This window comes from Centroberyx gerrardi, chromosome 11 (genome assembly GCF_048128805.1).
Source record: "Centroberyx gerrardi isolate f3 chromosome 11, fCenGer3.hap1.cur.20231027, whole genome shotgun sequence".
In the NCBI taxonomy this organism is placed as follows: Eukaryota; Metazoa; Chordata; class Actinopteri; order Beryciformes; family Berycidae; genus Centroberyx; species Centroberyx gerrardi.
The window spans coordinates 21,156,291-21,169,758 of NC_136007.1; the positions used below are offsets into that span (position 1 = coordinate 21,156,291).

Genomic DNA, 13,468 nt, shown 5'->3' on the forward strand with positions numbered 1-13,468 from the left:
CATTACATGGTTCTCTATGGGTTGAGAAAATCCTATGACCTTTGGACTCTTTGAAACCCTTTTAAAACCCATTGGAAAAACTCAAAAATACATGGTGGTTAGGCTAAAAGCAAGGTTGTTATAAGGTTATGTGTTTACATATCATGGACCCTGGCATGGTCAGAGTTAACATTTTTTATTGAAAGTGCTGTGCATTTTAATCTCCTGTAGAGGGCAGCACTTTGCTGGTGCAGACTGTATTGTGCCAGACATTTTCAGAGAGAACAAGGAAATGACTGCAGTGATTACAGTCAATGAGGGGATGGCAAAGTTTGAAAATATACGTAGCAGAACACCCGAGCATGTGAAGGTAGAAGGGTTTAAGGATAATAGAATGGAGTTTAACCAAGTTCATTTACCAGCACACTGGCAAAGACTGTAAAAATATATCACTCATTACATGCTACACCAGTAATGTAATATCTTCTACTTTGTTTATGCAGCAAATTTTCTATTGGCTAAACATCCTGCACATAAAAAAAAACAGTCTTAATGAACACAAACAGTATAAAATGCAGAGCTCTAACTTTATGTACTGGACATAACTTTGAATAATGTGGGCATAAGACGGAGGACATGAAATGGAAAGAGTGAGATGGAAAACGTATGAGTCACAAATGTGGTGACCATGAAGAAAAACTGACACTAAAAAAAAAAAAGGAGAGAATGTTGTTGGATACTTGCAGTACCCTGAAAACACTTCACCCTGGTGGCATAAATGAGGAATGCAATTTGCTGATTTTCCTGTGTGTGCTGAATAAAGGTCTCGACAAATGATGGCCCACTGTAGTTATCTGAATAATCTGTATGATTATATATTGTTCATGGGTGCTTAATTAGTATGCATATTGTCAATAGTTTTAATGTGAAATTTGTGTTATAAAGGTGAAAGCTGGACGTTGAAAGCATTTTGTCCATCTAGGAAATAAGCAGAATAATGACACTTGTACAGTTTGTCAAGTTACATCCCATCCCCTTAAATATACAGTATATATATATATGTATACATATATATATATATATATTATACAATTATATTATATACAATTATTCATACTATATATTATATAATTACAATTCCACATTGCACCAACCAGCTCAGATGTATCGTCGTCCTCACAGACTGAGTCATCATGTTGCTTCATCATGGACATTCATTCTACAAGAGCACATATGTAACACAGAGCAATATTGTACATTAGGTCTATTTTGTGGCATTTACAGTATACCTGCAACCAGTACCCAGTCCATAAATACATATACGATTAAAGGTTTGTCTTTTATATAGGCTGCAAGAAGACTGAATCAAGCACCTGACTGATCAACTTTACTAATGAAATCAAAGCCAAAGACTTTTTCTGTTCCAAGCTTCAGACAGGAATACTCATCTTGAACACCACTCTCAGCTGTTTTTGAATTAAAGTTTGTTCTTATTTCTATTAAATGAATGTGAAATAATTAAGCTGGATAGAAAGACTATTGCAGCCTATACATTGATGTTATGCATGCATCTCCTGTGATGGCCTATTTAACATGACATTTATAATAGAAATATCACTGGTCAAACATGTGACTGGTCAAACATAAAAGGTATCAGAATCACTTTATTCACAAAGAATAAACAAACAATAATAAGATTAATTTATCTTAGGTGCATTGGTGCAAAGACATAACAACTCACAAACTATGATAGAAGATACTGCCACACAGTCCAGGGATATCAGGACCTCAGATGGTGCAAAAGGACATTGCAAGACATAAGACAGACAGCAGACTAGACACAACACACAGATATACATGCAGTATTCAGTCACTAGTGTATTCTAACATGGCTTCAGCTGTAGAGCAGGTGGTGAGAGTCCAGCTGTACATTCAGGGATGTAGTGGAATGTAAACCCACCTAAATCCAGCTTACTGACCTTTTGATATACGGCACTGTTGCACTTTGCATTACCTATCTGCAGTGTTATGTTCACTGTTGCCCTGAAGTTAGTTATGCATTGCACTGTAAATGTCAGAGCAGTTTTATTCCCCCAGCCTGGCTGTGTCTCCATAAAAGGAATTTTTGAAAATTAAAGTTTAAATAATTTGCCCATGTTTTCAAGTAAATATAAATCATTATGGTGTAAATTCATAGTATTCACCCTATTGAAAAATCACTACAGTTCTTTTTGGAGGGGATGACAGGATGCAAATGTCATAGAAATGAACTAAATTGTCTGTGTGATGGTGATCATAGATTACTCATCTCACTGCTATGTCACTGAGTACATCGAGACTGCCATAAGGAAGTGATACTGAAAGAGAGGAAATGCACGAACAAGTAATGGACATTAAAGAGCAATGTCCATCAATCCTGAAGCTGAGAGTAGCGCAGGGTGCCAAGACATGAAGCCTACCTATCCTGTGTAGTTCTGATCCGTGCAAATACTGCTTCAGTAAACAGTCCCCCCTTTTCCTCTTTTTCATTCTATGTAAATCCATTTCAAAGTAAATTGTTGTCGTCAAACCTGTTATTCCACTTCCGTCAGCCAGGTAGCAGACTAGTATGGATCCAATTACAGAAGTTACCGAGTACTTCTTGTCACCTGGGCTCGAGCTACAGGTGGGGGCGGGCGGTTTCTGCAGCCACGAACGCCTATCTTTCTTTTGCATTCACAGTGGAGACAGGATTCAAAATACTAGTATCTGCTTGTTTACTCGACACCGGGAAGGTTTTTACTTATTTTCTTGTCGTTTATTCAGGAGGTTTGTAGTTTAACGTGGGACTCGGCCGTGTGGTAAACAAAGGACCAAATTGCCAGTGCCGACATGCTTGTCAACGGATTGGTTTCGGTGGCTTTGTTCCTGTATGCAACGACAGGTGAGTTTAATGGCTACTAGGCCTAGGCTGCCTTGCCTAGTTTTAGGCCAGTCAGAAGGAAAGTCTTTCATAGTAGGCCATTTCCCCCCAGAAGTTTAATAGTAGCCTACTAACCTACTAGGTAAAATCTTTCAGCAGCTGGGTCTTGCAAAAAAACCCACAATCATTGGTTTAAATGAACGGTCGGACCTGTGTGTCGCGAAAAATCGCTAATCTCTGTGGGGAGTGGGGACTTTTACTGACTGTAGTGTCCCTATCGTACTTTTTTTTTTATTTTATTTTTTAGCTCCCATGGTATTCCTATATGATTTTCTGCATGATGTTTTAAAGTTTTGTTGTGTGTATAGTGTCCTTATAACATTAGTACCCTAACATTTGGCCTAGAAGGTGACAGCAGACTGGAATCTTCTCTAGGCCCCAGATTGCAAAAATAATTATAGTGTTCTTATAATACATTTTAGAAGGATACTATAGGCTACAGTTATCACAGCACATGGTATCCCCATGGTATCACTGTAACTCCTATTCTTATAGGGATGTACATACTACATAACATACAGGAATGTCATAGTAATACCACAAGAGCATGACTCACTCAGCTCACTGTTGAGAACAACAAACACACTATATGTGCCCACTGGAATATTATAGTGATTTCCTTATATTGGAGATTTGAGGATGAATGCTCAGCTCCACCACCCTGAAAAGCATGTAGGCCTAATCTGGTACAATCACCCAACCCATTCTTTCCAAAAGATAGAAACCAAAAGAGCCAAGTGTTTACTCTGCAATGCCATTAAGAGACAAAAACTGGAGCGGCTCCAATGACCATAAAGTGGACACAAAGTCAGTCTTCCATTCATTATCAATGGAGTAGCTCCAGAGATTTGTCTGTAGATGAGATCATTTGGAGAGTCTCGTCTCCTGGCTTTGGAAGACACCTGTTCACATTCACAAATCTGTCCAACATCATGGGATTAATGCATTTCAATTTTGTTTTTGGGTGTATTTTCCCTGATACAGTCACTCTGGATGACACAGACACATCTGGGCCATTTCATTAGTTCATTACAACACCCAAAAGCTCATGACCAAATGTGACTCACAAACATTTTGTCATAAAAATCTTCAGAAAACTTGACCACAATGAGTGAAATCCAGCCTCTGGCCCAAAGAACATATAATTAAAAATATCAGTCAAAGTGTTCAGAATAGTTGATGAATTGTGGATTGTGTCCTGTCTTATTTTGTTTGATTATTGTGATCGAATTTCTGTTTCCACCAACTTGTTTTTGTGCTTTCCAAGCTAGTTTCTTTTTGTCTTCTACTGCTGTAATACTCAGCAGTGCACCTGCAATTCACAAAATCTGCCTCATGACTTTGAATACAATGTGTGTGTGTTATAGGCATTACTTAGTAAAACTCCTCTTGGAACTTGTTGCATTGAACAGTGAAATTTACTGCAGTGGGATTTAAATTGTGTTTCTTGTCCCAGTGGGTTTCTAGTCTGTCTGTCTTGTTAATATCTGACCATGAAAGGCTTTTATCTCCCCACCCCTGAAACTCACACGGCAGACAACCATGCAAACAAGGAAGTCATGGAGGGCTCTGGTTTCATTTTACACTGGAGCCTTTATCTGCATCAAACAAAAACTATGACTGTGCCTCCTTATCTCAGCTGTTTTGTTCGACTCCGCCCACGTGAAAAGTCAGCAGTGTTTGGAGTAAGTCTGGCTGTTATTAAAATAGCTTGCCCTGCCTGTAGATGGGCAGATGTCATAGTGGTATGTTCAGTGATTCAAAATGTGTCACTACATTCTTGTTTTCTTTTATGGCAAATTTAGTGACTTGTGTAATGACTGGTCACAGTTAATGATTAACTGGCTGCTCCTGTTGTGCCATGTAGTGAAATCCAGGCTGTTGTGTATTACAGAGGCTTACCAGGCTACAAGGTAGCACTTACAGGCACAGAGGTGCTAGTGTACCTCTATGCCAGTGGTGTAATGTCCTATGACTATATTTATGATGTGACAGACTGGCACACAGTAATGATTTAGTTGTCCTTACATCGCTTCTGTTCTGACAGCGCTCCTCAGGCTGTTATAACCCAGTTTCAGCCAGACCGTTGGCGGTTTCACTGGAACTGTTCTGGCTCAGCAGAGAGGAATGAAACACACTTTGTTTGTCCACACCCTAAAGACTTGACACCGCTGCGTAGTGCAGGCATGCTCTGAGGGTTTGACAAGGGCTGTGTTTTTAAATGCTTTTTGAAGGGATGCCAGTTGTGACATAATACTGTGGGGATCCTAGGGTTGGAGGTAGAAAGAAGCAGATGCCGTGTCATAGATTGGTACTGCACCGATAGGTCTGTTAGATGCATGTTCTAGTCAGAATAACCTTGACTTACTCCTAATACATTTAGATTGTGTTATCAACTCTTGTTCATGAAACAGATACTCAAAAACACCTTAAACACTATTGAAACAATTCATTATGTGTAGAATTACTGTTCTGCATTTCGCTGAACTGAATGCTACCTCTCTCACCCATCCATCATCTTCTGACCTAGCCTTACCTTCCTCACCATCTCACTTTAAAGAGAATATCCACTGCTATTCCCTGCTCGTTTTTCAAAAGGTTCAGCATCTATGGTAACGCTTAAAAAAAAAAATCCCCATCAGAATTGTTGTATCAGAGCCAACGTTATACCAGTTTTCAAGCCCACTGTGGCTTCTTCTGTTCATCCTTATAAATATTACAACACAGAGGGCTTTCATCTTACCTCTTACTCTGCGTTCATGTCATACGGGGGAGATCAAAAATACAGGTCTCCAACTTCTAAAGACTGTTCATGTCATACTCCAAGCCATAAATACAACTTGGAAACTCAGGATTTTCTGACACACCTCAGTTTCTCCCACTTCTGAAATGTGATATCATCAACATAGAAATACCAACTAACCAATTCCAAGTGAATCATATTTTTAATAAAACAAATTATTTGAAGTAATAAATATTTTTCATCACAAGTAATTCTCAGACATTTATAAGGTTATGTCATTAGTGATGCTATCCAATTACCTGCTGTTTTTTTTTTTGTTTGTGGTTGACATGCCATGTTAGCCATAGCCCAATGCAATCCAGGCAGCTGAAAACCCTTGAACATCAGTCTTTGCAGGTTTTACATGTACAAAACCATTGTGCTTAACCCAGTGCTATGTCGCTCAGGTTAATTTCCTCAACAGTAGATGCCGATGTCTGCAGCCACACATTTTAATATGGAAAATCAGCAAATCACAGAAAATTGTTAAGCTGGCTGCTGAAAGTTCATATTTCCCCATATATCCCTCTGTGCAATTTACATAATTCTTGCCACTTTTGTGTAAATCCAAGCTGTGCATATTATGGCTATATATAGGAATATATGTATAATGTATGTATAATGTCTCGTCTCGTACATTCGTATATTCTGCTGTAATGTGACTTCACCAAGGCAAATTCCAAGTATCTATTCCTTTGAATTTAATAGTCCTCATATTGCTCACTTTTAATGTCTATCACCCTCCCCAGGTGTCTTTGGAAGCTTTGAAGTCACAACCAGCAATGCAAATGTCCGGGTGAAAGAGAATGAAGGTGAGTCCTGAAAAATGTAAATGACTTTGATGTACAGAGGAAGCCAGAAAATTATAGCCATCTTAGCAGAACTGTGCTGTCAGCTACAATGACTAAAACTGTGATTAAAAAGCAATACACAATATGAATTACAATAAGACAAAATACCAAAAAAAAAAACATAACAGGAAAATCACAAGGTAATGTAGTGCTGCAGTACTACAGCCTGCTCTTTCATGTTTTAAAATGAGTGGAGCTCTCCTGTGATACTGCATTATTTCTCATGATTGTCCAGGGTTGTTTTTGGATCCATTCAGGAATTGCTTGTTGTTTTTTGGTGCTCTCTACTAAAAGTAGACTCCATATAGAGGGCCATATAGATGAAACATAATGCCCCTTATCAAAATAAAACAATCAAATTTTCAGCTATATCTTATGTTTTTAAAGGCAACATCCTAATTGCAGTATGTCATTCCCTGTTGAACTACTGTTGACCAACTATTGGCTTTGTTTATGTAGTGATTTATTGGATTGACTGAACACAGACATTTATTTTCTGGGCTTTGGATACACAGACTTAAATTATGTGATAGCTAAACAGTAGTTCTATCAGTATTTTAAGGTTGGAAAGGTTTAGTTCATATTAGTAATGTCTGGAGTAACATATACCTGCTTTTTGAGTTTTGATGGGCTAAGAGAGTTTTAAAAATATTATTTTCCATGTACAAGTCAAACTCTTCAAGAACATTCAGTATGTACATTTACACAAAATTTAGATAGGCGGATAAATTCTGGATTGTTTGAAACGGTTTCTATTACATATTGCATAAGACAGGAAAACGTTTATGTTTAGTTGTGTGTTCATTTTGGATTCATTGAAAACTGTAATTTCAGGGGCTGATCTCACATGCTCTCACTCAGCCGACTTTGGCTCAAACGCCAGAGTTGAGTGGAAGTTTAACGACATGAAAGGCTCACAGACGTATGTGATTTTTGACAGGAAACCCACAAGTAAGTTGATTCACAGTCTGTGTTTGTGTCTGTGTCTATTTGTAGAATGTTGACAGAATATTTTCAGATCATTTGTCCGCATTTTTCATGCCAGAATTTTTGTTATTATGTAACGGCGCAACTCTCCCACAGAAGCGTATGAAGGCCGCGTGACAACATTCGATGGTAATGTGAGATTCAGCAAAGTGACCCGTAAGGATAATGGAGAATACGACTGTGAGGTGTCTGGCAACGGCAAGTTTGGGGAAGCCAAAGTGAAGCTGACTGTTCTGGGTAAGGCTGATTTGTATTAAAATATTTATTAAACATATCCCTCCATTTGTAATCCACCCTGGCTCATGTATTGCTACTATAAAAGCTGTGAGAGATGCAGACATGTAAACCCAGGTGAAGCCTTCATTGTCTTGAGTTTATGTGCTGTAATGAGGGCTGTACAGCACTGTATGTTGACCAGGAGCAAACTGTATGTTATTGTGTCCCACAGTGCCTCCGTCTCCGCCCATGTGTAGAATCCCCACATCGGTGACAACGGGCAGGAGCACCCTGCTGTCCTGCCATGACGCCGACGGCTCACCTCCTCCCACCTACAAGTGGTTCAAAAATGGCACCCCTCTCCCTGAAGATCCCAGCAAGTTTCCTGCCTTCAAAAATTCCAGCTACAAGCTAAATCCAGTTAACGGCAATCTGGTCAGCTACTCTCCATCACCCCGCACTCTCTCTGCTTACACAGCCGCAGTTTCGCCTTTCAAAAAAAAAAAAAGTATATCCCTTTCAAATGTGCCCTGTCTGTTCCCTTAGGAGTTTCCCTCTGCATCCAAGATGGACTCGGCTGTGTATTACTGTGAGGCTTCCAACGATGCCGGCCCTACTCAGCGCTGTAAGGGCGCGAAAATGGAAGTCCGTAAGTGCTCTTCACTTTAAAAACAAAAGCATGTTTTAGCCGGAGCAGTTGGAGCTGATTTTTCCCAGGCAGAATGAGAACATTGTGAAGTGCTCAAGTAGTTCATGATCAATAAGTTTGTGTATGCAAGTAGTGGCAATCTTTAAACCTGTTTCAGCTGGTGTAGAGTGTGCGGCATGCAAACACTGGAAAGTCAATAAACTGGTTGGGCTGCACATGTCAACAGGAACCGTCAAAAGGCCTATTTTTCACATTGGAGGATTACTCTTGGCAGCGGAGAACAATGCTAATCGAGTTTCAACATCTACAGTCTTGGGTCGATTCACTTCCTATGTATATTGAAACTGTAATTCACATCATAAAGATAGAGCCACCCTTCTCCGTTTCTTTATAGATTGGATGTTGGAACTTTTTTTAGGATTTAAGTTTTGAAGAATTTTGAAGAAAATCCAGTTCTTGAATTGATTGAATTGAAAGTCAGTTGACCCCAACCCAGATGTTTGACTGCAACTTAGCTGATGAACTCAAAATGTGATGCCTTATGTGAGTTTCCTGCACACTGTTCTTTCAAGGTGACGTGAATACTGGTGGTATTGTTGCTGGGGTGATAGTGGCTCTCCTGCTACTGGCCTTACTGGGACTTGGCATTTGGTATGCCAACAAGAAAGGATATCTGCCCAGTGAGTGTACATTCTTTCTAGTCATTTATGAATAGTAATTACTATGATCACCAATATTCTGATATTCAGTGTTGAAATTGAAGTCCAGAAACCTTGTACCTCCAAATAGTGTATTTATCAGGAATTATGGAAAACTAGTTTTTTTTTCTCTCCCGTCGATCAAAAATTTTTTATTTTTTTTTAGACCTTAAGCAAAACATCATCCAGATACAGTCAGCAGTGTAGGAAATACAGGCAGCTACTGAGGGAGCCAGCTGGACAGTGGCAACATAAGATGCTTTGTTTCCTCAAACAAATTCCCATGACCTGCACCCAGCCATGAATTTTTCTTTTTCATAGGTGGGTGGAGGCACAGGGGAAGATTGTTTTGTTGTGATTCGTCCACCTTGAAAGGTGTCACAAGCTTTCAGCCACCTACAAAAAAAAATATGTGTCCCTACAGCAGTGCTGCCCGCTCTCATTTGAGAGTAGGGAGGAAGGGACGACCACGTTCACTTTTAAACAAGTAATAATGACTTAATTGTCCACATAACTAGCTTCACCTTAGACTTTGCTGTACGTTTGTGGTCAGGGATACCATTAGTGCTGTCTGCCTCCAAAGTGGCTTGAAAAGAAAAATTAAATGCTTTTTTATATTTCACGTCAGTAGATATGATGCTAGGTTTGAATCTGGCTAATGCTGAGGATATATGATTGATTCAGGGTGATAGGCTTTCATTTTAGACTTTAACATAATGATATTGAAGTGATACGTTAAGATTCAGACGCACATTTAAGTTGAACAAGTGTAAATCTTTGAGGAGAGTTGCAAATACACAGAAGGAGTCTATCCCTCATGTCATCAATGGCTCGGTTTGGTCCCAGCATCATGAAACATTTTCTACACATGAGAAACAAAACCCGCTGTCAGTTACAGTAAAGACAAACCAAATTGGAGGTGCAAAGTATCTGTGGGATATTGAGATGTGCCGAGTCATTTGTTTTACTTACATTTGTTTTTATTTGTTTCTCTCCTTTACAGAGAAGAGTGAAAGGTAAGAGAATTCTCATTCAAGCTGACTTAATATGTGTTAGCAGATTAGTCTTAGCCACATTACTTGCTCCAGATTGTTTCCTTCAGGTTATATCTGTCTCTGTGATTGGCTCAACTTGTTTTTTATTCCCCCCCCACAGCAAACCAAAGCCCTCTGTGGTCTACCAGCCTCCATCCTTGTACGGCGGTGGTGATGATGAAGATGTAAGTACGACCGTGTCTCTTTCAACCTAAAGCATATTTGTCATTCCAAGTTTAGAGAATTTAATTTCCTCAGTCAGTCTAGTATGTCTGTTTAGTTGGGACACTTTCCTTGTTTGGGACACATGTTTGGGAGTTGTAAGAAAAATGTTCCCGTTATGATGTTTGATGTGTTTGTGTCTCAGGGGGAATTCAGACAGAAGTCGTCTTTCGTGGTATAGCCTGCAGGAAGGTCATGGGTGTGCTGACGAGGATGACGGGAGATCAACTGTTTTCAACATCTTGTGTTTTTATTTGCTCCTAACAGGCAGTTTTCATAGACTTGATATGATTGTTGGGTTGGCCTATGCTCACTCTCATGATGCAGTGCCTCAACTTCAATGTGTTGGATACATCACTTTGTGGGGTTTAAGTTCCAGGGTTATGGGAAATAATTTACTAAAGACAAGTAATGAAATATTAAGACTACTGACACTGGTGTCTTGTGTACATTGATAGATTTGTTAATAGAACAAGCTTTGATAAATTGCCACTAGTCTTTAATTTTAGCCTTAGAAATTCTGCCGCCTATGTTTGGTTGACCTGTGTGTGTGTGGGTGTGTGTGTGTGTGTGTGTGTGTGTGTGTGTGGCTTTTGAGTTTCCATGCCTCCTAATAACAGGACTAATTCACTTTCAGTTTAAATGATAAGACTGCATGTAAACACCTCAGATGGACTACAGTGACTCAACTGGCACTAGCTGAATTTAATTTTCCGTGTGGTTAAAGAAAACCAAAACCCTGCATCATTCTTTCCAATAACAAAAAAATTGGGTATGTAAATGCGTGAGCACATTTTTTTTTTTCCTATTGAGCCATTCACTGAAAGTACCAACAATTGTGATCAATATGTGTATTGGCTATAAAGAATCTCTTGATAAACAAATTTGATAAACATAGACACTCACTCTCTGTAGCCTCAATGTTTTGATAATGCAAGAATAACATTCTGATATAAACCGATAATGAGTAAATGGCTTGGGTCATTGTACTTGGATGACTTGTAAATTTTTTTTTTTTTATTATGACATTTTTTATTAGATTTAAATATGACCCACCACCTCAACTTTCTCCAGTACAACTGCCTAATCAGTCAGTCTGGGTAGATAATCCAGTTGAAACCTTATAGTGCAAACATCATCACTTTAGTGATCGCAGTCGACTGTTTGAGGTGTTTATTTTTCTTGTTATGCTTGTTTTTAATTGAACAACAATGCATTCATCGGCTTGTTGAAATATACAATGTCTTTTCAAGTTTTAGCAAGTTTTCATTCGCTGTAAATAATGACACATTCGTTTTAAACAACCTTAAAACCAATAAACAGTAGCTGCGACCGGGCCTTCTCATTGGCCAACTGGAAATTCTAGAGTAACTTTATCTCATCCATGGCTGTTGTAGAAGCTGGTTTGTATGAGACTGGATCAGTGCAAAACTCTCATTTAGGGTAGATATCCTCTTTAAGATATCTTGATTTGCGGTTGTACTAATATTACATTTTTCTAGTGTATGTGTGTGTGTGTGTATATGTACAGTATATGTGTTTTGGGGTGCGGTGAGACTAGAGGCAAGTTTAATGGGCGCTGAGACAAAAGGGTGGAAACCTCTGAACTAAATACTAGGGTGTAAAACTTTAATGTATGCTGCAATTAATTTCCTGTTGGAACAAAGAGGCAAAGATGTCAGCTGTGATGTCACACTCCTTCATATTTTCTTTGTGGAAATACACACATGAATTTGAATTGACATTTTATTAAACATGTTTTCCAAAATTACAGATTACCAACACATTGTTTGCATTTTAGGCATTTTAATGTGCTTGTGAATGTAACTCAAAAGTGATGGAACTAGGAATATTACACATTACACAGATGGTAGTATTTTATAAGTTATCTTCATTAAAAGGTCATGAGATGTTCTAATTCTTATTCATTTGAAGTGATTTTCCCAATGCCAGTGCAACATGTCAGTTGTGATAATGCTGCAGACCTGATCAATATTTCTGACCACAGCTGGCGGTGCAAGGCAGGTCGCCCCCTACATGATCTATTGAGATATAAGGGAATACCCCAACCCTCCTATGATGGCAATTCTCATATTGGGTCTATCATCTACCTCCAAACACTCACATGGCACTCATTTTGTTTCATTTGTTATCGAACAATACTCAGGTTATGTGAATGGTTCAATAAGGTCAGAAATCCATAGATAGATCCATACTATGAGTTAATATTATTATTATTGTTCAGGTGAAATATTTAAATTGGCAAACACCATAGGTTTCCTACATTGCTTGACACATAAACCTTGCCTATGTAGAATAATTAGAGCTGATGAATCAGCTGACAAATGATTGTAACATTGACTTTATATATTGTTTAATAATAAAATTGTGTTGTTCACTTGGGTTGTGCTGTCATCTATCAACAAGCTACTTATAAGATACTTATAAGATAATCCTTAGCCTTGCATAAACACAAAGTTGAGCTATATTGTACACTGCCTACCTTTAATACTTTGTATTTTTATGGTGTGTCATAGAAATACTGACAACAAATAAGTGCAAGTGCAATAACAGAAGTAACATGTCTGTAATAAAGAAACAGACATTGCATGATGTTAGTCTCTTAAAACATCTATAACAAATGAAATGATTCAAGTTGTGCTTGTTTCGATGTTGCATACATAGGCTACTGTCACCTGCAACAACCATAACACTACCTTTATTTTTCATTCCATGAGTAGTGTTTTATTCCCACCAAGCCCCTTGCTGCATGTAGTCCTATCCTCAAAATGCCTTAGCTATATGTAGTTATAAACTATCATGAAAGTCAATTTATGCCTACACATACTACACAGATTTTTAAAATAAATAAGAATTGGCAGGAAAAATACACCCGTTGGGTACAAATATGTACTGGAGGCTTAATTTGCAACCAGCTGTACAGATTTAATTTCAACTTTGGTGAACCCAGTTAATGGTTAATATTTCACATTTTGGGTGCAATTTGGAAGTTTGGAGCCACTATTGTGCCAGACCTCACTGTATACACCCATAAGCTCCTCTTAGTTTTGAAAATAAAAATAAAGCA

General features: G+C 38.5%; 1 protein-coding gene across 1 annotated transcript; it reads left to right on the top strand.

The window, feature by feature from the left end:
- Nucleotides 1–2,640: 2,640 nt before the first annotated feature.
- On the top strand, nucleotides 2,641–12,778 carry f11r.1 (F11 receptor, tandem duplicate 1). Its single transcript, XM_071901200.2, has 10 exons — nucleotides 2,641–2,902; nucleotides 6,473–6,535; nucleotides 7,409–7,525; nucleotides 7,658–7,798; nucleotides 8,010–8,212; nucleotides 8,324–8,426; nucleotides 8,999–9,106; nucleotides 10,128–10,140; nucleotides 10,280–10,343; nucleotides 10,526–12,778. The coding sequence occupies exons 1-10, from the start codon at nucleotides 2,851–2,853 to the stop codon at nucleotides 10,559–10,561; spliced, it is 900 nt and encodes a 299-aa protein (XP_071757301.2). The 5' UTR covers nucleotides 2,641–2,850; the 3' UTR covers nucleotides 10,562–12,778.
- Nucleotides 12,779–13,468: the final 690 nt, after the last annotated feature.

Bases quoted from the DNA above. Each gene is read 5' to 3' on its own strand.
- f11r.1 (XM_071901200.2), top strand. From the start codon at position 2,851: ATGCTTGTCAACGGATTGGTTTCGGTGGCTTTGTTCCTGTATGCAACG. The intron at 7,526-7,657 runs GTAAGTTGATTC...ACTCTCCCACAG, and splicing joins TTTTGACAGGAAACCCACAA to AAGCGTATGAAGGCCGCGTG. The intron at 10,344-10,525 runs GTAAGTACGACC...TTTGTGTCTCAG, and splicing joins GCGGTGGTGATGATGAAGAT to GGGGAATTCAGACAGAAGTC.